The sequence below is a fragment of the Sus scrofa genome, chromosome 13 (genome assembly GCF_054392235.1).
Source record: "Sus scrofa isolate SSC_HxYL_T2T_F1_AM1 chromosome 13, Sscrofa_HxYL_maternal_Yorkshire_Landrace_v2.0, whole genome shotgun sequence".
Classification (NCBI taxonomy): domain Eukaryota; kingdom Metazoa; phylum Chordata; class Mammalia; order Artiodactyla; family Suidae; genus Sus; species Sus scrofa.
In genome coordinates this window covers 223,152,862-223,178,446 of record NC_139395.1, presented here as the reverse complement: position 1 = coordinate 223,178,446, position 25,585 = coordinate 223,152,862, and the positions used below count along the sequence as shown (strand labels likewise).

The following is a 25,585-nucleotide window of genomic DNA, read 5'->3' as shown; positions in this document are numbered from 1 at the left end:
CACCTGGCCCCGCCCCAGACACGCCCCGGGCACGCCCCCAGGCTCCAGCCCGCTCCCTCCGGCTCCAGCTCCGCCCCAGCTCCCTCAGGGCAACCTGCCCCGAGGACGTCCTAGAGCCCCGCCCATAGGTAGGCCACGCCCATCTGTCCCGCCCCCTCGTCCCGCCCCTGCTCCCCTCGCAAGTTCTGCCCCAGGAGCTTCCGGACGCGGAGTCACACAAGACGCATGCGCTGGGCGGGCTCCGGAGCGTTGCCGTGGCTACAGGTGACGCTACGCTAGAGCGCGGGCTGCGCTTCCGGGGCGGGGCGCGGTCGCCGGAAGTGTGTGGCCGCCGGGGCCATGGCGGCGCTCAGCGTCGTCTGCCTGCTCCTCGGGGCAGCGTCCTGGCCGCCCGTCGCAGCCTCGGGCGAGGAGTTCTGGCCGGGCCAGTCGGCAGCCGACATCTTGTCGGGGGCAGCGTCCCGCAGACGGTAAACGCGCGTCCGCGCCCTCTGCGGGGCTGGGGGGCTGGGACCGGATTGGGGGTGGCGGCCGGCGGTAGGGGCGGGGCTGGGAGCGGAGCGGAGGGGCCGGCCTGGGGCAGAGGATCCTACAGATAAACAAGGCTTGGCTTTCTTAAGAACCACCCATTCGAATATCCGGTTCTCGGGCTCCTCAAACCCCGGGCAAGGCCCCGCATCACCTAACAGGGGCCCACGGCCTGCGCTTCCTGGGGCTCCGGGAGGTCCCGGCTGCCGGGGCTACCTTGGCTCGCGCCCCCCGTCCGGGAGCCCGACGGGGAGCGGAGGCCGATCCATCCAGATGTTGGTTGTTTTCGTAGATAAGTCTCAGGAATGAGAAACAAGCCTCTGGGTCGTTCAGCGGTTACTGAGGGCTTGACCCAAACCAGACCGCTGGATGCGGGGTGTAGAGATGGTGAATGGGCCCCTTCGTCTCGGTGTTGGCAGGCTTGGGGGGTTAGAGCCCCAAGCCGAGGATTACCAAGCAGCCTCATCTGCAGGAGCAGAGATTGTGGGAAGAACTAATGCAGAGAAGGGAGGGGGGCGGACAGAAGCCGAGGACCCCTGCCTGGGTTTTGTAGAGGGGTCTTGCTTTGGATAGGGCAGCAGTTCTCCAAGTGTGTCCAAGGACCCCCAGCTGCCAGGCCTTAGAAACACCAGGTTGCTGTCTGTTCTTTTGCCCACATTCCCTCTTGAGTTTACTGTGGGGTTTTTCCAGAGACCATCAGGCCTGTGATACACAGGGGATGCAGAAGCAGGCAGGAAAATCCAGCTGTCACCAGACCAAAGAAATTTGCAAAAACTGAAAACATTGCTACTCTTCTTACTAGTAGGAAAATACACAGGCGTTCTCACTGTGGCTTGGGGTAATGAACTGGATTAGTATCCATGAGGATGCAGGTTTGATCCCTGGCCCCACTCAGTGGGTTAAGGATCTGGCTGTTGCCGTGAGCTGTGGTGCAGGTCGAAGCCACCTCTCCCATCTGGTGTTGCTGTGGCTGTGGTGTAGGCCTGCAGCTGCAGCTCCAATTAGATTCCTGGCCTGGGAACTTCCATATGCTGCAGGTGTGGCTCTTTTAAAAAAAGAAAAAAAGAAAAAAAAATACGCTTATTTTTCATTTGGAAATTCTAATGATAACAGGTGGTAGGCTTGTTATCGTTACTTTTAAGGAAATTCGTAAATACTTTTGAGAATTCTTTAGCTTCTAATACAGGAATCAACAGGTTTAACCCACATAAACAACGTCCTGGGGTCCTCAGTCATTGTTAAGAGTGTGCAGGGGTCTGACGACCAAGAAGGTTGAGGACCCCGGAGTACAGGTGCTCAGGCTCTAGGCGCTGAGACTCCCCTGCGCTTAGCTGTGACCATTGCTGTGGTTAAAGGGGTGCTGAGATGTCTTCTGCGCCTGCTTAACGGGTCCCCTAGAAATGGGTGGGTAGCTGCCTCCACTTTCCAGACCAGAAACTACTAGCCTTGTGTGGGTGGGGGGTGGGGGGGTCTTCTGTGCGGAGCCCTGACCCGCTCTTCCCTGCCAGGTACCTTCTGTACGATGTGAACCCCCCGGAGGGCTTCAACCTCCGCAGAGACGTCTACATCCGAGTCGCCTCCCTCCTGAAGACGCTGCTCAAGACCGAGGAGTGGGTGCTGGTCCTGCCCCCCTGGGGCCGCCTCTACCACTGGCAGAGCCCCGACATTCACCAGGTCCGGATCCCCTGGGCCGACTTTTTTGATCTTCCGAGTCTCAACAGGAACATCCCTGTCATTGAGTACGAGCAGTTCATTGCAGGTGAGGCGGTCTCTCACCTGGGGCCGGAGGGCCTTGCTTCTGGGGGGCCAGCTGGGGCTCCTCTCCGGTCCCCGCGCCGCCAGTGCTCTCGGTCTTTCCGTGGTTTTTCTGGGGACATAGTTCCGACGTGTGCGAGCTTTGTGTCCCTGGCCTCTGAAAGCCCTGGCTGCCTCGTCACATGTGCTGGGGAGGCCCCTGCTCCTCCGGCCGGTCTTGTCCCAGAGGACCGCGGGGCTCCCACCCTGTGCTGCGGAGAACACGGCGCGTGGGTGATGTTGACCACGTCTGGGGACGCGTGAGGGCACGTCCTCGTCCCCACGGTCCTGCTCAGGCTCCCATGTGAAGGTGGTTGGGGGAAGAGTTGAAGATTCTTAGAATGGAGGTACTCAGAGCTTGCTGTGGCTTCGAGCAGAAGACAGAAACTTAAAAAAGCAGTGACCGTGACTTCCTGCAAGAGGGCGTCTCGGTTCCTGAGCAGTGGTCACCGAGTCCCTGCTGTGCAGGGCCTGGCAGGCTGAGTCGGCGCCCCCGCTAAGGACAGGTGACGCGTCCTCTTTGTCAGGTTCTGTTTGTGCTGCACGGATGAGCCCGTCACTCGGAGGCGTCTTCTGTGTCAGGGTCGGCGCGGGGACCCTGCAGGCCGGGAGTCTGGCAGTGTCCGCTGGCAGCTGCACTCCTCTGAGAATGGAGCATCCTCTCCGACCCAACGGGCCGTGTGGCTGGGTGTTTAGTCCCACCAGGCTCGGCCTGGGCAGCAGGCTCAGTCACGGCCCCCAGGGAGCCTGCCCCTGACCTGTGGCGGGCAGGTCCTCGGCCGTGAGGTGGGGCCTGGTGACCGGAGACAGCGTCCTCCCTGCCACTCTCCAGGCTGTGTCCCTTGAGGCGGGGCAGCGGGGCCAGGGGGGCACAGGCCCTGGGGGATGGACTGTGGGGGCGGCAGCCCAGCCTGGCCTCCTGCTCAGGTCAAGGATGGCATTAGATGCCGTCCCTGGAAGGCCACGGACCGCAGGCCCCTGGCACCTCGGTGTCTTGTCGCTGTGCGAGGAGCCCCTGAGCTCAGGCATCAGGTGTCAGACCGTGGTCTTAGCGCCCCCGCCACAGCCAGTGGGAGACGGGTTCACCCCCCGGGGCTCTCGGGTTCCTGGGCTGCCCTGTTCTGCCTTTGGGCGCATCTTCTGTGACCACTGGGTCCTGGCGTGGTGGGAGCTCCAGGCGCGGCGGGAGCAGTGGGTGAGAGGGACACAGCCCCCGCGCTCCTGTTGGGATGAGGACAGAGTGCACACAAGAAGTGGGAGCCCAGAGGACAAGAAGGCCGGAGGGCCTGGGGTGTCAGGGCTGGTGCCGGGCCCTGGCGAGGGAGGCGCAGGTTGAATGGCCTCGCAGGCTCGGGCCAGCACCAAAGGAAGGGCTGGGGGTGGGGGGCAGCAGAGGAGGAGCTGGGAGGGCAGAAGGGCAGAGCAGGAGCAGCCGGCGGCCGACTCGGGGACCCGCCCTGCCCGCAGGGAAGCGGGGCTGTGGACCCTGAGAGGTGGGCCCCAGGGCGAGCCGCATGTCCTGAGAGGAGGTGAGGGGCCTGGACGCCCCCTCCAGGCGGCCTTCCCATCCCCTGGGGGCCCCCCTGTCCTGGGTCACCTGTTTTGTCTTCTCTGCTTTCACGAGCTTCGTCAGGGCCCTCTCGGGGAGGTGGCGGCCTTAATTACAGCAGTGCCGTCCTGTGTCCTGGGTCTGTGCCTGTGGCCGCCTCACCGTCCGCCCCGTCTCCCCAGAGTCCGGCGGGCCCTTCATAGACCAGGTGTACGTCTTGCAAGGCTACGCGGAAGGCTGGAAGGAGGGCGCCTGGGAGGAGAAGGTTGACAGCCGGCCCTGCATCGAGCCACCGCTGTACTCGCAGGACAAGCACGAGTACTACAGGTACCGCGGCGGGACGGCTCGTGCACCCAGCTTGGGGGCTCGGCTGCTGTCAGACCACCAGGCCGAGACGCGCTCGCCTCCGCGAACGTGTTTGAACGTGGTCGTGGGGGTGTCTCGCCCGGGGCCGGCGGCGGACCTGCCCCGGAAGTGCCGCCACCTCCCCCGGCTCCCCCCGGCGAAGGGCCAGTGCCACTGGGCTCTGCGACCCGGGCGGTAAGAGCCGCCCCCAGAACACAGCTGTCCAAGGGACGGTTGCTGTCCGGACGCGGGCGCGGGGCGTAAGGCGCTGCTTCTGCTGGGCTCCTCCCGGGCCTCCCGCCTCCCGTCCCACCGTCCAGCCTCCGGAAGGGGCTTCGGTGGTCTCATCAGAGCAGCTGAGGTTCGTGGCTTCTTTTTTCCTTTTAAATGTTCATGAGACCACTGCCTGCGCCACGACCCGTAAGTCTTCGCCCCGAGACACAGCTGAATTGACCGGCGTCAGGCGTGCATCTACACTTGACTTACTGCCGTGGCAACACAGGCTCGACTGACGGGGCGCCGTGGGTCTTCTCTTCCAGAGGATGGTTTTGGGGTTACGAAGAGACGAGGGGGCTAAACGTTTCCTGTCTGTCTGTTCAGGGATCGGCGTCCATCGTCGCGCCCGTGCTTTTGAGAAACACGTCTGCACGGTGAGTGCTTCGTGGGGACGGGGCGGCGGCTGGGGCTGTGCCTGCGTGTCGTGCGCGCTCCATCCTGCCGGCCCCGGAGCGCCCGGCCTGGCCCATGGGGGGCAGCTGGAGGGTGAGACCTGGCCCCCACCCCCCGAGCCAGGGGCCCTGCGGTGGCGCTCGAGGAGAGCGCCCGGGGCGGGCGGGCCGCGCCCGCTGTCCTCAGGCTGCTGCTCAGAGCGGCTGTGCGTCCGAGCCTCGTGACGGGGTCTCTGGTCCCCTGCTGGTGGGAGGGAGTGGGCATCACACCCGGACCCTGCCGCAGGCCCCTGTCCCAGGAGGGGTGGACGCGGGTGCAGAGCACCTCGGGCCAGGCGAGGCCAGGAGGGTTTTGAAATGACCCCCAAGGTGACTGGCCTGGGGGAGGAGCGCTGCCCCCACGGTCACCCTGCACGTCAGGCGCTCGCCCCCCCCCCCCCCCCGGGAACCCGAGCGGCGGGCGGTCGGTGGGAGGAACGGCCCAGCTGCTCCTGCCCCACCGCCCTGGAGGCCGCTCTGGCTTCTCCCGCTGGACGTGGGTCTGTGCCCCTGGTGCCTCTCAGAAGCAGGAATCCAGCCGCCCGGCCCCTGCGCGACACCAGGGCCGTCAGCAGAAAGGGACGCGGGGCTCAGATGAGTCACACACAGGCTTTGGTGTGTGAGTCTCCTCGGGAGGGGCTCGTGCTTGGTGGCTGTGCCGGGGTCCAGCCCAGCAGCCGGGGACTGTCCCAAGGAGGAGGGCAGGAGGGCGGCAGCGCAGGACTAACGGAGACGCGCGCTCTCGAGTGGTGCTCGCGCAGCCTCGACTCTGCTGCTGGACAGCAGTGACTTCCCGGGAGAAAAGACGCCAGCTTGCGGAAGCAGCACGGGGTAGCGGTGGAGAAGCGTGTTGCCCGGGCGGGGCGCGCCCTAAACCCACCGGAAGACGACCAGGTAGGACGAGTAGGTCACAGTGACCCGAGCGTCGGGACCTTTGTGATTCACCACAAGCGCATTGCGACCTTAGGGCAGGCGCTTGGCTGTGGCAGCGGCCACCATCTGTCTTTCTAGCTTGTGTTTAACAGTCAACGACAGGCCTTTACGCCTGTTTTCTCTTTATTGACTAACAAAGCAGCTAACGAAGAACAACTTGGCGAACTGATGAACAGCTCTAAGTGCTTCAGACTCTATCTACACAACTTAACACTTTCTTCTAAACCTCCGAGTGGTGAATACCCTTGTTACCTGGGATTCTCTTAGAAGGAAAAGGAATCTTGCTAAAAACTCCCGTAATTTAGGTGTAGGTAACGAAGAGTTCATTTCCCAAACATTCAGCAAAAGCAAGAATGGACTCCCAAGATTTAGATAACAAGTCAAGGAGTTTTTTCTTTAAGGCAGGGAACGAGGAGTTGAGGCGCGGAAAACGGAGCAGAGTCTTTGTTAAAACGGGAAGGACAGAGATTTAGCAGCGTGTCTCCTCAGGCGTCACAGCCTCGTGCTTTCGGCGGGCTGGCGGACGTGCTGCTCTGCAGCCTTTCTTCAGAATTCTCTGGCCTTTGTCATCAGGCAGATTCTCTTCTTGAAAATTCTCTTCTTGAAACTAGGCTCCCAGCAGGTGTCCAGGCAGCGTGTTCTTAGGAGCTGCGCTGCAGGTGTGAGTTGCTGGGGTACAGGAAAGAGCCACCCCTGCCACTGGCCACCTGCGTGTCGCCGAGGCTGAGCAGGTGCACAGGCAGGACCCCGTCCTCTGCAGGCTGGGGGTGCTGAGTCACAGCACCGGGCCCCTCCTGGTCCCTTTCAGCCCGTGTTCTCTGTGGTGGGAGCACCAGGGGGCCTCTGGGCCTTTGTAACCAGAAGGAAAGCAGATCTGCATGGGCTTCCGGACGCCTGCCATGCCGGGGCCCCATCTCCACCTGCAGAGACAAGGAAGCACGAGGTGGCCGAGGGCACCTCCTGTTGGGTGTTGCCCGTGTCCTCAAGCGATGGGGTTTCAAAAGCACAGCGGGCTGCAGTTAGGCTGTGGCACGGTTTCTGAGTGCCATTTGCAGGTGCGTGGAGCCGAGCCCAGGAGAGACTCGTGCCCAGAGACCCCTCCGCTTCGCAGAGATGCTTGAGGGGCAGGGGCCGCGGGGAGGAGGCCGGACAGCTGGCGGGTTGCCCCACCACACAGGAACCTCCAGATGTGAGAAGACTGACCAAAGAGAAGGTGCCCCGGGCGCTGCATTAAAATCAATCAGCTGCCCGTGAGCGGACCCACTACCAAGGAGGACGGCGCACAGGGGAGGGCACAGCCGCTCCGCGCCGTCCGTGCAGGACCCCACCGGGGACAGAGTCCCCGCGCGGTCAGAGGAACGGAAGCGGGCGGGGGACCAGCCGTGCGGGCTGCTGCCCTGGGGAGTTGGAGACCCCGGAGGCCACGTCTGAGGTCGCCACCTTTTGCACGTGTCCCTGCTCGGGCGTGAGAGGATTTCTTGAACCTGCTCGTGTGGTGGCCTTGACGGGTCCCCGCTTTCTGCCGCGGGAAGCAGTTCTGCACAGTGGGGCGGGGCGGGGGCTCGTCGCAGCGCAGAAGCCAGGTCTGCTTTCGGAGGGACGGCCACTGAGCTGACGTCCCCGCACGGCCACCAGGGCAGAGGGCGTCAGTCTCCGTGAGGCTGAGAGGTGAAGCGGGGCTCCCTGGGCTGTTAATTGGTGTGAGGAAACGCCTTTGAAATCGTTTTCTCTAAAGCATCTGTTGAAACTTTTTGTCAGGTCACTGCAGAAGTTTTCGATTATGTATATATATATATATATATTTCTTTTCTTTTCTTTTCAGAGCTGCACCCGCGGCATATGGAGGTTCCCAGGCTAGGGGTCCAATCAGAGCCACAGCTGCCGGCCTCCGCCACGGCCACAGCCACGCCAGATCCTTAACCCACAGAGCGAGGCCAGGGATCAAACCTGCAACCTCATGGTGCAGCCTCACAGTTCCTAGTCGGATTCGTTTCCACTGTGCCACCACAGGAACTCCCAGTGTTTTGTGTATTTAAATTCTTTAGTCTCTTTATTCTTTAAAGGTTTCTGGGGGGGGGGGCGGTCAGTCTAACCTTTACCATCTGGACGTTCGTAAACATTCATTCACATTCTACTTTGAGAATCTTCTGTGGTGTCCATTTGTATGTTTGACTCTGAGCCATGTGACTCTAACCCAAGACTGTTCTGAGCCAAGGACAGCATCTCCTGACCTCCCGGGGCCCGTGTCCCAGCGCAGGGCACCTGGGAGCCGACCTCTCCAGCCCCGCCGTGCCTCCTGGCGGCCCAGTCCTGGGCAGAGGCGGCCTCCGGGGAGCATCCCTTCCACGTGGTGGTTCCTCGGGCGGGCACCGAGCCCCCACTGAGGAGCCAGCTTTTGGCTGGAGGAGCAGACGTGACGGGAGCACCGAGTCCCTGTTCCACCAGGCGCTCTGAACGTCGGGGTGAACACCGACTCTGACGTCTTGGCGGTGGCCGTCCTCACGCGGCCCTGCCCTCGACCCGGTGACCCTAGGGTTGGGTCCCGCATGTGCTAGCGTTGACCTGTCTTTGCATCCCTGGCGTGAAAGCCATTTGTCACGGGCGTATCGTCTTATGACCCTGCCGGCTTCTAACTGTTGGTTCTGTGTGTCTTATCTGTGGGGTTTTGCTTTTTTTTTTTTTTTTTTTTTTGCGTCGGCACAGGTGAGCTTGGTGGCCCTGCCAGCTCCGTGCCGGGGACCGGGGACCGGAGGCGCTCACTGGGAGTGGTTAGAATCACTAGGAGTCAAGCCTCCCTCGGGCTCGTGTGGGAGGCTCAGCGGGGACTTTGTCCCCGATTGTGCCCTGGCCGGGCCCCCTCGCAGCCGTGCTCTCTGGAGCGCGTGACCCTAAAAGCTTCCTTTCCTGTTTCAAACTAGGTCCGTGATGTTGGACCGAGCCGAGACCCTCCTGCACGACCACTACGGGGGGAAGGAGTACTGGGACGTGAGTGTCTCCGGGCGGCAGCCCTCCGCCCCTGGTGGGAAAACCCGCAGGGCGACAGCTCTGGCTGCACCGCTGGTTCCCACCAAAAGCCCCTCAGCGGCTGTGGGGTCCCAGGGCCCAACAGCGAGCGCGCCACCCCCACAGGGACAGGGCTGGGGGCAGGGGGTGCGTCCTGGGGGCCTGGAATTAGAGCTCTGGCCGCCTCCCCAGCTTTGAAAGGGAGGGGCGTCCTTAGTGCAGGACTGGCTCCCAGGAAGAGCAGCTCTGGGTGAACAGACAGGGCCGGGGCTTCTCCGGGCGGCAGCACCGCGGGGTGACTGGTGACGCTTCGTCCTGGGTCGTCTGCTCTGCAGAAGGCTTGGGCCTGGGGGGCCTCGTGCAGCCGAGTTTGGCAAAAGCAGAGCCCCGGGGAGCGTCGAGTAGGTGGGGGCCTGGCCACGCCGGGTCCTCCGACCCGCAGAAACGCCCTTGGAAGGGGCGCTGTGCTGAAGTGCGGTAGCAGGCTTCGGGTCCGCTGCAGCTTTCTTCGAGTAGAACCCACACCCAGCTCCTAAGCAGACATCTTCCAGCCCGCTTCTCCTCCCCGTGGGGGTTTGCGCCCCTCCCCATCTGCTCCGGTCGCCTCTCCGGAGGCCCCCGCGTGGGAACCAGTTTCCCCAGGTCTGTTCCTTGGCGCTCCCAGCGGAGTGGACAGAGCGCGGTGGCTGCATGCCACCTCATCCCGTCCTGTCCCTGTGGATCCTGTGGGTCGGGCAGGAGCCTGAGGAAGTGGGTGTCATGTCCCCCACAGCTGCTGACCTCCCAGCCCCTGGGCTCTGCCCCGGGGGTGGGCTGGGCTGAGACCCCCGCTCCCTGGCCAGCCACCTGGGTGCCTCCTGGGCGGGTCGTTTCACAAGCAGGGATGTGCCATTGTCATCTCGTGGGCACGGCTCTTCTGTGCCTCTCGACGGCACTGTGGGCCGGAGCCAGGGGACCCGCGGTGGGGAGCCGTCGGTGGCGGCCTGCAGAGGCCCCTCCCAGCATCGCAGCCTGCCCTGTGGCCCGTGACGCTCCTTACCCCTGACTGGCGGCACTGGCACACTCCCATGCACGGCCCAGGCCTGACGAGAGCCCGCCCGGGGCCCCGACTGCTGTCCCTCTCTGGCCGGGCCGCCAGGGAGCCCCGGGGGTGCGGGGTCACGGGGTCACGGCCCGTCCATCCCGCCCGCAGACACGGCGCAGCATGGTGTTCGCCAGGCACCTGCGGGCGGCGGGCGACGCATTCCGGAGCAGTCGCCTCAACTCCACCGACGCGGCCGACAGGACCCCCTCCACGGAGGACTGGACTGAGAGGAAGGTAGCTGGGCCCCCGGCCCCCGCCCCAGCCTCCCCGCCCCGCGCTCAGCAGGGGCCCGCGGCCTGGCCGTTGCCTCTTGGGTGATGTGCACACGCTTCCAGCCCAGCGCCCCGAGGGCGGCTCTCAGGGTGGAACGAGGCCGCAGGTGTGACGGCAGCGAGCAGGGGCCCATCCAGGTGGCGTCTGCTGCTTCCCGTGTGACCCGGGAGCAGCAAGAGCAGAGGCGAGACTCCACTGGGCCCGCTGGCAGCGCCCGGAACCTCTGGGTTTGGAGCCAGCCTTTAAAAAGGCTTTTCCCGGAAAGGTTGGGTTTTCCCATAGTTCAGTTTCAACAGATGGTATATATGCCGTGTCTCCAAATCGACAGGGTTTTTTAAGCATTTTTCGCGTGGCGTAGTTGACTTCTTTTTCGCGTAGTTTTTCAACTTTTTTTTTTTTTTTTTTTTTTTGCTTTTTAGGGCCGCACCCTCGGCATATGGAGGTTCCCAGGCTTGGGGTCTAGTCGGAGCTACAGCTGCCAGCCACAGCCACACCAGATCCAAGCCGCATCTGCGACCTACACCACAGCTCATGGCACTGCTAGATCCTTAAGCCACTGAGCGAGGCCAGGGATCGAACCCGCGACTTCATGGTTCCTGGTCAGATTCGTTTCCACTGCGCCACAACGGGAACCCCTCCCGTGGTTTTTAACAGCACATTATTGCAGAGAGAGGAACCCCGTGTCGTCTGGTCTCCTCCACGGGACATTCGGGCTGTTTCCCGGGGACTCGTGTGGGTCCCGCCCTGAGCAGGAGGCCCTTTGGACAGGCTTGCCCGGGAGGATGAGCACTGGACAGGGGGCTTTGCGTTTGTCTGCAGCGTTCCACTGACTCCTTTTTATTCCCCAGGAAGGTCATTAATCCTCGGGGTTGTAGGCCCATCCCCCACCCCCGCCCTGCCCCCGAGAATCAGTCCCTAGACGGCCCGTCGGGGCCCCTGCGTGGCGGCGCGTGGCCGGCCTCAGCCTGCCGGGTCCTCCCCGCAGGTCCAGCTGGGCTCCTCGCTGGGCGGCCCGTACCTCGGCGTGCACCTGCGCAGGAAGGACTTCATCTGGGGGCACAGGCAGGACGTGCCCAGCCTGGACGGGGCCGTGAGGAGGATCCGCAGCCTCATGGAGGCGCACCAGCTGTCCAAGGTGTTCGTGGCCACAGACGCCGTCAGGAAGGGTAGGCCCGCGGCTCGGGGGGGCGGGCCTGCCCTGCCCGGTGCTGTCCCGGGCCCCGCGCGCAGGCTCACGCGGCTGCTGCCCGCAGAGCTGGAGGAGCTCAAGAGGCTGCTGCCGGAGATGCTGCGCTTCGAGCCCACGTGGGAGGAGCTGGAGCTCTACAAGGACGGCGGCGTGGCCATCATCGACCAGTGGATCTGCGCGCACGCCAGGTCTGCGCCGCCCGGGCTCCTGCGTCTCAGCCGCCCCCGCCCCCCCGCCCCGGGAGGCAGGCTGCCCGGCGGGACGTGGGCGCCTTAGGGCTGGTCCGCCTGTCGGCCTGGGGTGACTCCCTCTGCTTCCAGATGCTCAGACACGCGGGCGTCTGGGCGTGGGCGCCTGTGCTCCAGGTGGCAGGGGCCCGTCCTGAGAAAGGTCCAGGGAGAGGGCCTGTCCTGCTGCGGAGCTGAGGGCTGAGGGTGGGCGCGGCCCTGCTCGGCCCCGAGGTTCTGTTGGGGCGGGGGGCTTCCCTCTTGGCCGCAACCTTGGCCTCAGCCCTGGCAGTGACCTAAGGGACAGACCTCGGGTGTGTTTGTCCCAAAGCTCTGTCCCTGGAGGGGGCGTTTCTTGTTCCGCCCGCCGAGGCCTTGCAGCTCCGTCCCTCAGCCGGGAGGACCTGCCTGGCAGGTGGCGCCTGGGTCTGGACCCCTGCCCCGAGCCCCCCAGGTCCGGCAGAGGCTGGAGCCCCCCCCCCCCCCCGCCCAGGACCTGTCTCCCCAGCACCTGCGCTGCCCCCGCCTGGCCTCCGGGCTCCGGGCGGGCGCCGTCACGGGGGCGGGCAGGTTGGCGCTGTGGCCCTGGTAACGTCGCCTCCCCGGCAGGTTTTTCATCGGCACCTCCGTCTCCACGTTCTCCTTCCGAATCCAGGAGGAGAGAGAGATCCTGGGCTTGGACCCCACGACCACGTACAACCGGTTCTGTGGGGACGAGGAGAAGGCGTGCGAGCAGCCCACGCACTGGAAGATCGCGTACTGAGCGGCTTCCCCGGGCCTGCGTTATCCTGGGGTGTGTGCACCCCGGCCGGGGGCTGGGAGGCTGTCGCCCCTTGGGTCTCAGGCCTGGAGCCGCACCGTGTGTGCCCCACGCTGTCGTTGCGGTGACCCGGCACCGCCACATCCCTGGGATTCGGGCTGTGTTTGCGTCGGGACCTGGAACCGCGCCTGCCCAGCCAGCGGGACCCCGTGACACCACGGAGGTGCCGGCTTGTCCTTCGCGACCCTGGCCTGGAGGGCTTTCCAGCAGCGGCGCCCGGGCTGCTCCCATCCTGGGGGCAGGTGGCCATGGCGCTGCCCCTGCCCGGATGGGGCGCGCCGTCCTTTCACCCCCCGTGGCGGCCCCAGAGCAGAGCCCTGAGTGCTGCCGTCCCTGCGCGGGGGCGCGTGCGGCCTTCACAGCAGGCGGAGCAGGTCGAGGCCTTTGGGGGCCTGTGACACCCTGTGCTCCTCCCACCTCTACACACACACACCCCCACCCCACCAGCCAAAGCACCAGGACGTTCCTGGCAGGTGTGGTTTGTGTGCTCACCCGGGCAGCCCCTTCCTGGCTGTTGGCAGGGTCGCCCTGGTGTCTGGCCTGTGACGGGCGCAGCAGCAGCAGCAGCACCGGGAGCGGCCGGGTGCTGGTCCTAGAAGCCCTGCTCCCCTTGGGCAGGGGTGGGGCCGAGAGGAGAGCGGTCGCTCCAGCCTCAGTGGCATCTCAGCACGGCCACCACCAGGGCACTGCCTGGGGCCCCCGCCAGGCCCCTCTGACCCTGCGCCCCCAATTCCCACCACACCTGGTGATTGGCGAGAACCCGAGCTCAGCCTGGAGCCTGCAGAGCCCTCAAGTCCAGGGCCCCCAGAGCACGAGCCCTTCCTGTGTCTCCTCCCGAGGTGGCCCCGTGCTCGGGCTGGCCCGTGGTGTCACAGGTGTGCAGGGAGAAGGACCAGGTGTTTATTCTTCCCCTGTTTGTACACCGAACGCTGATAAAGTGAGTTTTCTAGAAATGTCCTCCTACCGTGTGTCCTCTCGGCAGAGCCAGGCTGGGCGTTTGGTGTGGCCGTCACCTTTCTTAAGCAAAGCAGCTGCTTTGTCTTCGTCCGTGGCTTTGTGGGCGTGAGCACGTCGGGGGGCGCCAGCCTGGCATCGCCTGCACGCCTGGCTCTTTGTCCTTGGACATCAGCTGCCAGGCTTCTTCAGGAAGCACCTGCGGTTCTGGGAACCTGAGGGCTGCCCGGGAGCTTGTGCACCCTGCGGGAAGGGCCAGCCCGCCCAACATCCTTCCAGAGGGCGGGGAGCGGTGGGCTTGGGGAGCCGGGCGGGCGCTGAGGCCGCGCCTCGGAGACGCCACAGGGGGAGCAGGAGTGAGTCTTGGGGGGCAGTGGGCTGGGGTGGGAGCCCCTGGGGCGTCTGAGTGGGGAAGGGTCATAGGCCGGGGGCAGTGAGGGGGTCTCAGCTGGGAGGACGGCGGAGCTGGTTTCCAAGGGGCCGGGGGCCTGTGGTCTCGGCCAAGTGGAGGGGGCAGGGCAGCAGTCCTTGGAATTGCAGAAATGGGGCCAGTGGAAGAGGAGGGGCCGGAGGGGCTGTGGGCCGTCGGAGCCTCCGGCGGAAGCCTCCCACCAGTCACGCCTGGCGTTGGCACCCTCAACGGGCACGTGCCCAAGAGGCCCTTGGGTGGACCGGCAGCCGCCCTCTGCAGGCCACAGGCTCCCGGACAGGGACCCACCTTACGTCTGGAGCTGCCCTCGCTGGGCACTGGGTGGGGCTTATAAACCGGCTGGTCATGGAGGGGCCCCTGACGCCGCAGGCCTGGATGGTCCCCTTGCTGATGGGACATCAGGGGAGCTCGCTGCCACGGAGCCCGGGGCCTGGCGGCCAAGGGGAGGCGGCGAGGCGGCCTGTGTCCTTGGAGCTTTCCTCATGCTCATCGGCCTCGCGAAGCCCAGGGCTCTGCAGAGACCCTGCAGCAGCTGACTTTCCGTCCCACTAAAGGTGGACGGGCACCGTTCCTTCCTCAACGAGGACCGTGGGCCTCCCGGGAGCAGCGGGCTCCCGGCAGGGTGGCTCTGCTCGTGGGCTCTGGCGGTCCGGGGCGAGGCCCTCCGCTCGCAAGACACCCTGGACAGGTGCCAGGGCCGTGGATGGGGAGGGCAGACCTGGCCGCTGACCTCAAGCCGAAGGACCACTCGGGGTCCTGCATCTCGACCAGGCCCTCCAGGATGGAGGATGGTTGGGCCCAGGGGCGTGTGTGAGGCGTCACCTGTGACCATAGTCGGGGGGGGAGGTCACTGCGGTTCTCACGGTCGCGCGGTCTCCACCCAGCAGCCAGCTGGCGCAGTCCACCCACAGACCCGCGGCTCGCGCACCTGTGTGCGTGTGTGTGCATGTGTGCGCACGTGCACTCGCTCGCACCTGTGCGGTCTGGGGACTCGCGTGCGGGTTCATGGGTCCAGCGCCACAGCCAAGCTCTGGGCAGTTCCCTCGAGGGCCCCCCTTGAGAGCCACAGCCCCTCCCACCCGGCAGCTGTGAAGCATCCCCGCCCTCCCCCCGCAGGCGGCCCCTTCACCCATCTGCGTGTCACCCATTCGAGTGGGGTGTCATCCCAGCATAGCCTAAGTCAGGAAAGCAGCATGGAACATTCCGGGCCGTCCAGCTTCCCGTGGGGCTGGTTCTCTGGGCGGCGGGGCTGCCACCATCGCGTTTTTCTACTTCAGGAGCGGTCGCTGCATTTGGACCAAGCGCGCATCCTGGGTGCCCTCTGGGCTGCAGGGAGGACCCGCCGTCCCCTGCGGTCTCCGTCCGCGCCCCCACCCCAACCCGGGTCCTGAGCGTCCTGTGGGGGAGGAGCCGGGAGGTTGGGTGTCCGGCAGGTCACCGCTGGGTGGAGAGAGGGGCCAGCGACACCCCCTCAGAGGACCGTCGGGGGCGCGTGGGGCGCACGGGGCCAACCAGCGCCTGGCCTGGCGGGAGAGCCTTGGAGGAGGGGCAGCCCTGCGAGGCCCTGGGCGGGGAGGCACCTGCTTGCTGGGGAAGTGGAGGCAGGTCCCAGTCCTGAGGCCAGTGGCAGAGGTCCGCGCTGTTGGGGGGTGGGGGCGGGGAGGAGCCCCGTGAGAGACTTTTGCAGGTGGAGGCGAGTAGGGGACCCTGTCAGATGGGGAGGAGCAGGTGGGAAGTGACCGGAGCCGAGGGCCAAGCTGAGCTACTCCAGCCTGCGGCCACCGGGTCGGGCGCCCCCTCTCCTGGGGGGACTTAGAGGCTGTGAGTCACACAGTGCGGGGGGGCCCCCCCCAGCTCTCCTCCACACCTCCCAGGCCTCCTCCAGCTGACAGGCTCGCCTCTCCTACCCAGGGGCTCCCACCTCCCCCCCACCCCAAGCTCCTGCACCCACACCTCCCCCCACCCACACCTCACGTTCCTGCACCCGCGCTTCCCACCACCTCACCCTCACCCCAAGTGATAAGGGGAGTGGCTGCAGCAGGCGCTCCCTGGCCACAGCTCTGGGTCCCGGCGTCTCAGGACAGAGGGTGGCACATCTCGCCCCGAAATGCTGTGATGGTGTCACCATGGCAACAGCAGGCCTCCCGAAATAAATCGATGTCAGGTCCCTGGGGACATGGGGAGGGGTGGACACGGGGGAAAGGACGGAGACTAGCGGCTGTGGGGACAGCAGGGTCCCACAGGGTCGGACCGGGTAACCAGCACTCGGGGCGGGGGGCGGGGGGGGCGGCCTGTCTGGGTTTCAGCGTCTCCAGACTGAGCTTGTCAGAGGGGAAGTGCAGGCACCTGTGAGCGAAAGCGACAGCCAGGTCTACTGGGACAGCAAGATGTAGGGACACCGTTTTCTTTCCTTTTCGATAATCTGACTTTACCGTGAGGAGGGCAGTAAATGGCAGGAAGAAAGGCGAACCAGCCTCACAGGGCGCCCTCCGCCCCGGGCCCTGCCCTCCCCCCCGGGCTGGGAGCCACAAAGTGCCTAAGAAGAATAATCCTGTGTGAGGCCTGACTGTAAGCAAAGCTACAGCAGAGGCTGAAGAAACTGAAGCTGCAAAGCAGTTTCGAAGATTCCCCCAGCTGATCCTGTTTAGTAAAAATTTCTGAAATATGATTTCCTCTTCTGTTCTTGCGCTTCTTTCCTGTCTGATGCTTATGTGTGTTGTGAGTCATTCTTGGCTCATAATATGGGAACTTTCTCAAACTCCTGAGCTTCCACCCAAGTATGGGCCATTACCTACTTATAAACCTAGCCCTTGTCAAATAGGTTGAAAACAATTGAACCATGCATAAAGAACTTTCCTAAGAATGGGAAGTTTCCCTTCAGAGGAGTAATAGTAAATATTACGCAGAACTGCCACGTAGGCCTGGGGATCTTTGTTGGACGCTGGTCCGTCCCCATGGAGACAGATTAGGGGGTGGTTTGGGTGTTGCCCATGGCCCAACAATTGTGGATATTATAAGACAAGACATATTTTTTTCTATAATAAACGCTACCTGTTGGGACCCAGCAGGTGGAAATTATTATAATTGGCAAGATTTTTTTAATATATAAATTTTATAATTAATAAAGCTTTTTATAATAAGGTTTATTTAGGACAGTTTATGTTCGCACAACCTGCTAATGGTCTGAGGTCAGCCTGACCTCGAAAGCAAGCCATGTGTGAATACCCCACTCCCCATCAATGGTTATTCATGCCTGCTAGAGGAGCACAATAGGTAGCTTAGGCAAGAATATCTATCACCTTATGCCAAATCATTGTTAAAGTAAAAATTAGATACCTATCATTCTGCTTGCTATTTACTTATTTTCTAAGAATAAAAGTACAGTTTGTACGTAATCTTCATTTAAAATCTAAAACTAAAAGAATAGTTTGGAATAATAAATTAACATATATTGTTGTTTGTATAATCATGCATAAGAGTAAAATGTATAAAAGCTGATGCTCTCCTTTCAATAAACGGGTCACCTGCAGCACTGGCTGAGGGAGTTGGCTCCAATTCTTTCCACGCCTGTTTGTAGCCCCTCCTCCTGTTCGTCGTCTCCTGGCTGCTGGGGCTGGACCCCGGCACCCCCGGGCCCCGGGCCCCGCCCTCCACCCCTCCGCCCCCAGGCCCCCTAGCACAGTGCACCGCCTGCACGCCCGCACGCATCTGTCCCGCAGGAGCCAGTGTGGAGTCCGGCAGTGAGACGCAGCCCTCCCGGTCGCCCTTCCCACCCGGAGGCCCGGCTGTGGCCCGAGGCCGCTGGGAGCAGCAGGTGCACGCACCGGGGTCTGTAGCCGCGTCTGTGTGTCCAAGTAACTCCCTAAGCCAAACTCGCAGGTTATGAAAGTCTGATTTTAACTACAGGCTCTGTGCTCCCAAAGCAGATTTGCCAGCACGTTTGAGGCCCACCCGGCACTTTCAAAGGGGAGGGGGCGGGACTCCCAGGCACGAGGGTCAGGCCAGACCCCACGTGCTCCTCACGGAGCTCATCGGATGAGACATAAGCTCTGAGCCTCTGGTGCAGCCAAGCCCTGCTTGTCATGCACATGCGATGAGGGAGGTGGCCCCTCTGTGCCCCTGCTGGCCCCAGGAACTGCCTGTCACATTCAGGGGTGGCGCACAGCAAGCCTTTCACAGCGGTGCTGCCCTCCCCCACGCCCGCATCCCCCTGCCTGAGTGTAGATGACCCACGACTCCCGCCCACGCAGGACCTGGCAGAGGTGGAAGGAGCCAGGTCACCAAGGCTCCTTCTCCCGGCTCTGTCCCGTCCCCTCCACCCCTCTGCTCTGCTCTTCCTGGTGAGCCTGGCCTGATAAGCGGGGAGTGGGGGGTGACCTGGACCCCACGGTCATCTGCTGGACGACCGCCAGAGGAAGATGCTGACACCAGGCCCTGAGCCATGGACTCTGGACAACAGAGGTCAGCTCGGTCACTGTCTCGGGGTGACTTGTCACACAGCAGCAGATATGGACACTTGTGCTGCATGAGGCCGCTGATGAAATGTGAACAAAACGTGGGCATCACAGGCAACTGGCCGCATGCACGGAAGGGGTTCGGAGCCCGGGGCCAGGGCACAGCTGGCTCCCACCTCCTCTCCGGCCGGCCCTGGTCCCGAGGCCGCACTGCTGACCAGCCTGACCTGGATCCTACGCTGGAGCTGGGTGACCGTCCCTGGCCCTCCCTGGAATCAGGAACCAGGAATAAGATGTGACCTGGAGATAAACCGCAGGCTTCCTCCTGGGGAGACACCCCTCAGGCCTCACAGAACCTAAAGCCCAGGGTGGGCAGCGGGGAGCCCCTGGGAGCACCCTGCTCCCCCCGTGGCCACGTGGATGGACTTGGGCCTCGGGCCTGGCCGCTCTGCTGCCACAGGCATGTCCGTACCTCCCCAGCCCCGGCAGGACTCGCAGGGAGCGCAGCCCCAGCTCCTGAGGAGTGACTCAGCAGAGCTCCCGAGGACAACGGCAGCAGGGGGCCACCCCCCAGCCCTGACACGCGGGGTCCCGGAGGGAGGGCTGGCTGCAGCCCAGCGCCTCCAACCAGAAGTGGGCCACGCTGGAGCCAGGGGAGGCGAGCGGGTGAACGGCCTTCCTGCTGGGCTCCAGAGCCATCTGTCCCCCGGCGCCTGTCACTCCTGGGTGCACATTGGCTGATGAGGCCAGACGCCGCAGGAAATGGCCTGTGACAAATTAAACCTCTCGTTTCTATTTAAAAGGCCTTTTCAGGACAAACCAGGTCGGCTCCAGGTCCCTCAGGCCACCCTCCTCAGGGGCTGGGCTGTGGGCACGGCGGGCAGGGCCTCGGGGACCGCGGCGCCATCCGCCATGTCCCTGGACAAGACGACGCCCGCCCCGGCCCCCGCCCCTCGGCACACCGTGACCCCTCCCCTGCACCCCCTGGCCTCCCCGCCCCCGCCTGCCTCTGGAAGGCAGAGAACCCCATCGCGCCCACAGCTGGTCCGCAGGACAGGCGCCCGTCGGTTCATGGACAGGACCCCGGGTCCAAAGCGCAGCCCCTCCTGCAGCCTCCCCACCTCAGCTTCCTGGGGAAGACAAGTGCACACGTGGTCTCAGTGACAGTGACGGGAGCAGGTGCGGGGGAAGCCGCAGTTCTGTGGAACAAGTGGTGTCTGCTGCCAGGACGAGCAGGGGTGGGAGGCGGGTCCAGGGAGAGGCTGGGAGAGAAAGGCAGGCCCGCGAGCCGTGCGGAGTCCTGGCGGGGTGACCGGAAAGAGACTCTGAGGATATGGAGCCAGGGCCTTCCCGCGTGTGGGGAGCAGGACATGGGGGGGGGCTTCCCCTCAGACCTCCTCCTCCGGGAAGTTGCCCAGGGCTGGACTGGTGCAGGGAGGGACCCAGGGGCCAGTGCAAGGAGACGCAGGTGAGGGCGCCAGGCCTTGACTCATATTCAGAAGGTGACTCCCGACAGGTTCAATCAGAAGGGACCCGGGCGGCGGGAGGGATGGTGACACTGCAGGAAGGCAGAGACGGAGAAGCTCCCCGCAGAGTCACCGGCGTTGCTGATGCGCAAAAGAACAGCCTCGGAGGCTGGGAGTCGGGAGGACGCCTCAGACCCGGAGCAAAGACCTGTCGGCCGGGGTTTGTGTTCCCTGCAAAAGCACCTCCCGAGAATCAGAGCGGAGGACAGGTTATTTCCAGGCAAAGAAGCAGCAAGCGGGGGCCTCCCCAGAGGAGCCTCTGCGGGTGGAAGTCACTCCAGGTGACGGGACAGGGGCCACAAGCACCAGCGCGGACACACAACCCATCCTCGCGTGACAACGACAGGGTCCATGCTGGGAAGCCAGCGGAGCGAGCAGCGGCCAGGGGCGGCCTGCAAGTGGGGGCGGGGCGACCATTAGGGTCACGGGCGTGGAGAAGACTCGAAAGACGCGGAATCTGGGCCTCGTACGGCGACTGGGGCCTAAGTTTCAAATCCTCCCCCCAGACGAGAGGAAGACGGAGCAGGGCTCTCAGGGTCCTTTGGAAGGAGAAGTGAGGAGTTCCCATCTTAACGGACCGACTAGCAGCCATGAAGTTGTGGGTTCGATCCCTGGCCTTGCTCAGTGGGTTAAGGAGCCGGCGTGGCCGTGAGCTGCGGTGTAGGTCGCAGACGCGGCTCCGGTCCTGCATGGCTGTGGCTGTGGTGTCGGCCGGCGGCTGCAGCTCCGATTAGACCCCTAGCCTGGGAACCTCCATATGCCCGGGCGCAGCCCTAAAAAAAAGACAACCCCCCCATTTCACCACCCATCACACAACATCCACCATTCAGGCACCACTTCCCGCCTTCAACCGCCAGAATCCTCCTCACCAACCCCGTGGCCGTTCCTTATCCACCTGCCACCTCCCCCATCAAACACCCAGCACCCACCCTCCCACGTCCCCGTCCGCGTCCACCTTCCGGCAAACTCCATTTACGTCCCACCAGCCAGCCCCTGCCGTCCACCAAGCGCCCGCCCTCCGCCCTCCGCCCTCCGCCGAGACCTGATGGCTTCCTCCGGCTTCCCACCTTCCACGCTGCCCCAGCCATCACCCGGCCACCACCGCCATCCACCCGCCTTCCCCCAGGTCCTTCGCCTTCCACCACCGCCGCCCGCCGACTCTCCACGCCCCCCCCACCCCGCCTTGCATTTTCCACCGCACACCGGCGTCGCCCTCCTTCGCCCGGCTTCTCCTTCTCATGCCCCTTGTGAAGGACAGGCTTTCACTGTTAGTGATATTATCTCCCGGATGAAGTTATTTTTTTCAAGTTCTCTCAGTTCACAATTATTCAAACATACATATATATGTAACAACACTGACAGGTAACTATCACCCGCAAAGGCAAAATTTTAGGGAAAACGCACCTCTCAATGAGAGGAGGAGGGCTGGTGCCTGGGTGTAGGACTGAGAGCCGTCTGCTACAGGAAGACCAGCTTCATCTCGGTTCTGTTTCTAGTCTTTTTTTTTTTTTTTTTTTTTTTTCCTGCACCCACGTCATGTGCAAGTTCCCGGGCCAGGGATGGAACCCGTGCCATAGCAGCAACCTGAGCTACTGCAGTGACAAGGTCCGAGCCTTAACCCACTGCACCACAAGGGAACTCCTCCAGTCTTTTTTTATTAGATGTAAATCCAGGACCCTGGGCTTGCGGAATACGAAGACAAGGACACGTGTTACAGCCATGCCCTCGCTTGTTTGCCGAACGCCTCTCTTAGGGTCTCTAAATCAGCAGGGGATCTGCAGTAAGTCTGTTAAGTGCGTCATCAACTGCCAGCTGAATTAAGCTTTCATTCAAATGTTTGGAAAGCTAAGGATGAGACGCTGTGTGCTCGTGGAAGGGTGTGTGCGCTGTCATTCTCAAGTTCGGGGACATTTACTGGCGCGGCCTCCGCGCGGCCTGTCGGGGACCACAGCTCCTGCGTGGTTCCCGGTCCCTCAGGGCGCCTTGTTTAACCCGCTCTATTCGCAGACGGTGGGGACCATCGAGACGCTCACCTCACTGGGTTGTGCTTTTGCCCAGAGAACACTTTTCTGTAAGATGCTGTCATCACACCACCACGTGACCTCTGTTTCCATCAGACCCGCCCGCGGCAGACTGAGTTCGTTCTATTTCCGGCCAAGGTCCCCACGTGAGCTAATCCTCGTTGTCAAACCACTGAACCAAACAAAGCCAGCTTGTTTTCTGTCTGACAAGGCCTGACCCACTTTTCCAGTTGAAAGAAAAGCGTTAACAGGCATTTCCAGAGGGTTTCCAAAAGAAAATCCTGAGAAAGACAATTACGGGTCATACTTCGTAAGCTACAGGCAGTGAAGACTCAAAACATACAGCTCCAACGCAGGAACCACTCACTTTCCAACCCGCTGTTAAGAGAGTCTGCTCACGGCTCTTCTTCCTCAACGGGTGACGACTGGAGGACGTACGCAGACACACGTCGGGGCCAGATCCCGAGTGGCGAGAAGCAGGGCCGAAGTGTGCGTCAACGCGTCTCCTGAGCAGCGTCCCCAGGAGCCAAGGACTAAACAAGACTCGAGGGAAAGACCACTGGGAGGGGCCCTTTCTTACGAGTTCTGGTGACGCCTCACGGTCAAAGCTCCCTTTGCGCTCAGTGAAAAAGAAAGGAGATGCAGCTAGAAGCGGCTCAGCCCTTCAGCTGGCACTTGGCAGCGTGCGTTTGCAGTAGGACCGAAGAATATTCGGGCGAGGGGGAGGAGCGCCACAGCAGCAGAGGCAGAGAGGAGCGACACGGCCGAGTCTGGTTTACTTTGACGTGTAGTTGATTTACCACGCTGCGCCAGTTTCCGCTGCAGGGGCCCCGCGTGCGTGTGTACACATTCCTTCTCTTACCTTATCTCCTACCAGGGTCTAATTGGACACAGTTCCCTGTGCTGCACAGCAGGACCTCATTGCTTATCCAGTCGAAAGGGAAGCGTTTGCATCTACCAGCCCCAGATGCTGACTCTGAAGATGCTGGAAACGTGCTGTAGCCACAAAACTGGGAGGGTCGAATCACCGCGGATGACCCAGGGGTGACCTAGTTTAAAGACAGAGCTGGGATGAAACCCAAACAGCCCCACACCCGAGGGAGGAGGGGCCGCAGGACAGAACGTACACGCGCAGACCTTGACGAAGCATTTGCCGTAAAAGCGCCCCCCGAACGGGAGATGGGATAATGCAGCGTGGGAGGGAGCCTAAAAACGGAAAGAAAGGAAAAAACAGAGTTCACTGCGTCTGTCAAACAGGACGAGGGAGCAGCAGGGGTCTGCTGGACGCGAAGAGGCGGCCGGCAGTCAGCAGCCGCGAGGGACTGGGATGTGCTTGGATTCGGAGTCAGACGCTGTCAGCTCGCTGCGCCGCTCCGGCCCCGCCGCTCTCGGCCAGGACGAGCAGGAAGGAGGCCGAAGGCACTTCCTGGTGTAGCAGCATCCTCTCAGCCGCCGCCTCCGCTCTAGGTAACGAAGATCTTTGACGCAGGTTCATCGCAAAGACAACGGTTGCTCACATTTCCCACCCGAATAAGACAAAGACCTTAATGGGTTCTCCTGTCCCCAGCCTCCTGTCACCCAGCCTTTGTCTCACTGATAAAACCCAGACCTGAAATTTACGTGCATTCTCTTGTACTTTGAGCTTGGCTTTAAAACCACCACGAGCTCACCAAGGTACTGGCAGAGTAGGCGTCATGAGCCTCTTGCAATCGTTCTTAAATTTGGTTCCTCCACTTAAGCATTTCATCAAAACCGCTTTCAAGGCACGTCTTTCTCTGGCAAAGGTCCAGAGCACCGCCGTTTTTAACAGCGACTCATCTGCTTTTGTTCAGTCACGGGTGTTGCCTGATGGTCTGTGACGGCCAGTGCGCTAAGGGACAGGAGCAGCTGGGACGAAACTGTCTCAGGACCGCAGGGTTGGTTTTCCTGAGCGGATGCAAAGCTGGGTCAGAGGGAGGGTGTTGGGGAGAAGAGGCAGGGCGGCCGTCCCGTCCAGGGGATTCAAGCGGCGCCTCGAGTTCTTATTGCCACGAAAACACGTTCGTGGCTGATTTTAAACCCTTTCTAGACCCTCCTTTTCCGTGTTAAGCTCAGAACGCTCGGTTTTGCAGCAATAACAGCCTGGTGTGTGTCTTACCTGCTTCTGCAGAAAAACTCCCGGAGCACTCAGAACGCCCTCAAACAGCGGTTTTAAAAGGCCGTGCTTGCAGGTTGAAAACCCCTGATGGAAAGCCTTAAACGCGTGGAAGCAGAGAGACGCGGACGCCGCCGTGATCTCCTGCCCTCGGTCAACCCGGGTTCATCGGGGCCTTTTCTCCCTTTGCGGGGATGTTTGCGTCTTCATTTAAGGGTAAATCCCAGACTTAGCTTTTCGCCCGCAAGGCACCTCGCAGCACCCTAGCGAGGTGGCAGGGCGCGGGCACACTCGGCCACATGGTGGCCTTCACCGCCCGCATCCAACACGTGCGTGTCTCCCTTCCCCTTGGTCTCCTCCTCGCCTCCTCTGCTTTTCTGAGTGTAAACGCGTCCAACACGTGCGTGTGTCTCCCTTCCCCTTGGTCTCCTCCTCGCCTCCTCTGCTTTTCTGAGTGTAAACGCGCTCTGTGGCCCCGCCGGTCTCCTGTGTTTGCCATTTCCAATCCTGCCCGGCTCTCGTTTCCGCGTCTCTCTCGGAATACACGCTCGGATCTCTGATCTCGAACGTCGGAATGCATTCCCGGAATCCCTACTTCGACGGGACCGTTCTGGTTTTCAAACAGCCGCGCTCTCCGGCTGCCTTCGCCCCAGGGGGGCGTTTTCCTGGGTGCTGATGGCGGGTTGGCGGGCGCCAGGAAGCAAAGGGGCCCCAGGGCGGCAGCCCCACAGGCCTGGTGCTCACTGCGCAGGGCCTTTGCGCTTCCCGGATCTGCTCTGGAGACCCTGGCCCAGGGGCACTAGGAAGTGCTTAGCCACGAGCCCGGGTATCCTGCACAGGAGCTCTCAGGCTTCTGGTGCGTCTCACAGGTGTGAGGACAGCAGCACCACCTGTTTTTTTTTTTTTTGTTTTTTGTTTTTGTCTTTCTAGGGCCGTACCTGCGGCATATGGAGGTTCCCAGGCTAGGGGTCGAATCAGAGCTACAGCTGCCGGCCGACACCACAGCCACAGCAAGACTGGATCCGAGCCGTGTGTGTGACCTACACCACAGCTCACGGCAACGCCGGCTCCTTAACCCACTGAGTGAGGCCAGGGATCGAACCTGCAACCTCATGGTTCCTCCTGGGATTCGTCAACCACTGCGCCATGACGGGAACTCCCACCTGCTTATTAAATAAGAATAAAACACCGGGAGTTCCCCTTGTGACTCATTGGAAAGGAATCTGACTAGCAGCCATGAGGACAGAGGTTCGGTCCCTGGCCTCGCCCAGTGGGTTAAGCATCCGGCGTTGCCATGAGCTGTGGGGTAGGTCACACATGCGGCTCAGATCCAGTCTTGCTGTGGCTGTAGTGTAGGCCGGCAGCTGCAGCTCCAATTTGACCTCTAACCTGGGAACTTCCACATGCCGTAAGTTCGGCCTAAAAAGACAGAAAGTTGGAATTCCTGTCGTGGTGCAGTGGTTAACAACTCCGACTAGGAACCATGAGGTTTCGGGTTCCATCCCTGCCCTTGCTCAGTGGGTTAAGGATCTGGCATTGCCGTGAGCTGTGGTGTGGGTCGCAGACGCGGCTTGGATCCCGCGTTGCTGTGGCTCTGGCGTAGGCCTGTGGCTA

At 62.5% G+C, this 25,585-nt stretch overlaps 1 protein-coding gene and 1 long non-coding RNA gene across 6 annotated transcripts; one reads left to right on the top strand and one right to left on the bottom strand.

The window, feature by feature from the left end:
• The first annotated feature begins 316 nt into the window (after window positions 1-316).
• Window positions 317-17,373, top strand: POFUT2 (protein O-fucosyltransferase 2). Of its 5 annotated transcripts, none has more exon segments than NM_001435321.1 (9): window positions 317-470; window positions 2,037-2,287; window positions 4,054-4,198; window positions 4,756-4,866; window positions 8,775-8,841; window positions 10,052-10,177; window positions 11,202-11,382; window positions 11,470-11,593; window positions 12,242-13,405. In NM_001435321.1, coding segments are annotated over 9 exon segments (1,290 nt in total). In that variant the 5' UTR covers window positions 317-339; the 3' UTR covers window positions 12,396-13,405.
• Window positions 17,374-21,084: 3,711 nt separating this feature from the next.
• On the bottom strand, window positions 21,085-23,875 carry LOC146397934 (uncharacterized). The gene is made up of 2 exons (XR_014823970.1): window positions 22,975-23,875; window positions 21,085-22,886 (listed from the first exon to the last, which is right to left on the bottom strand). It is a non-coding gene; the product is annotated as an uncharacterized LOC146397934 (long non-coding RNA).
• Between the last annotated feature and the right edge of the window lie 1,710 nt (window positions 23,876-25,585).

Bases quoted from the DNA above. Each gene is read 5' to 3' on its own strand.
- POFUT2 (XM_021071525.2), top strand. From the start codon at position 340: ATGGCGGCGCTCAGCGTCGTCTGCCTGCTCCTCGGGGCAGCGTCCTGG. The intron at 471-2,036 runs GTAAACGCGCGT...CTTCCCTGCCAG, and splicing joins GGGGCAGCGTCCCGCAGACG to GTACCTTCTGTACGATGTGA. The intron at 4,867-8,774 runs GTGAGTGCTTCG...GTTTCAAACTAG, and splicing joins TTGAGAAACACGTCTGCACG to GTCCGTGATGTTGGACCGAG.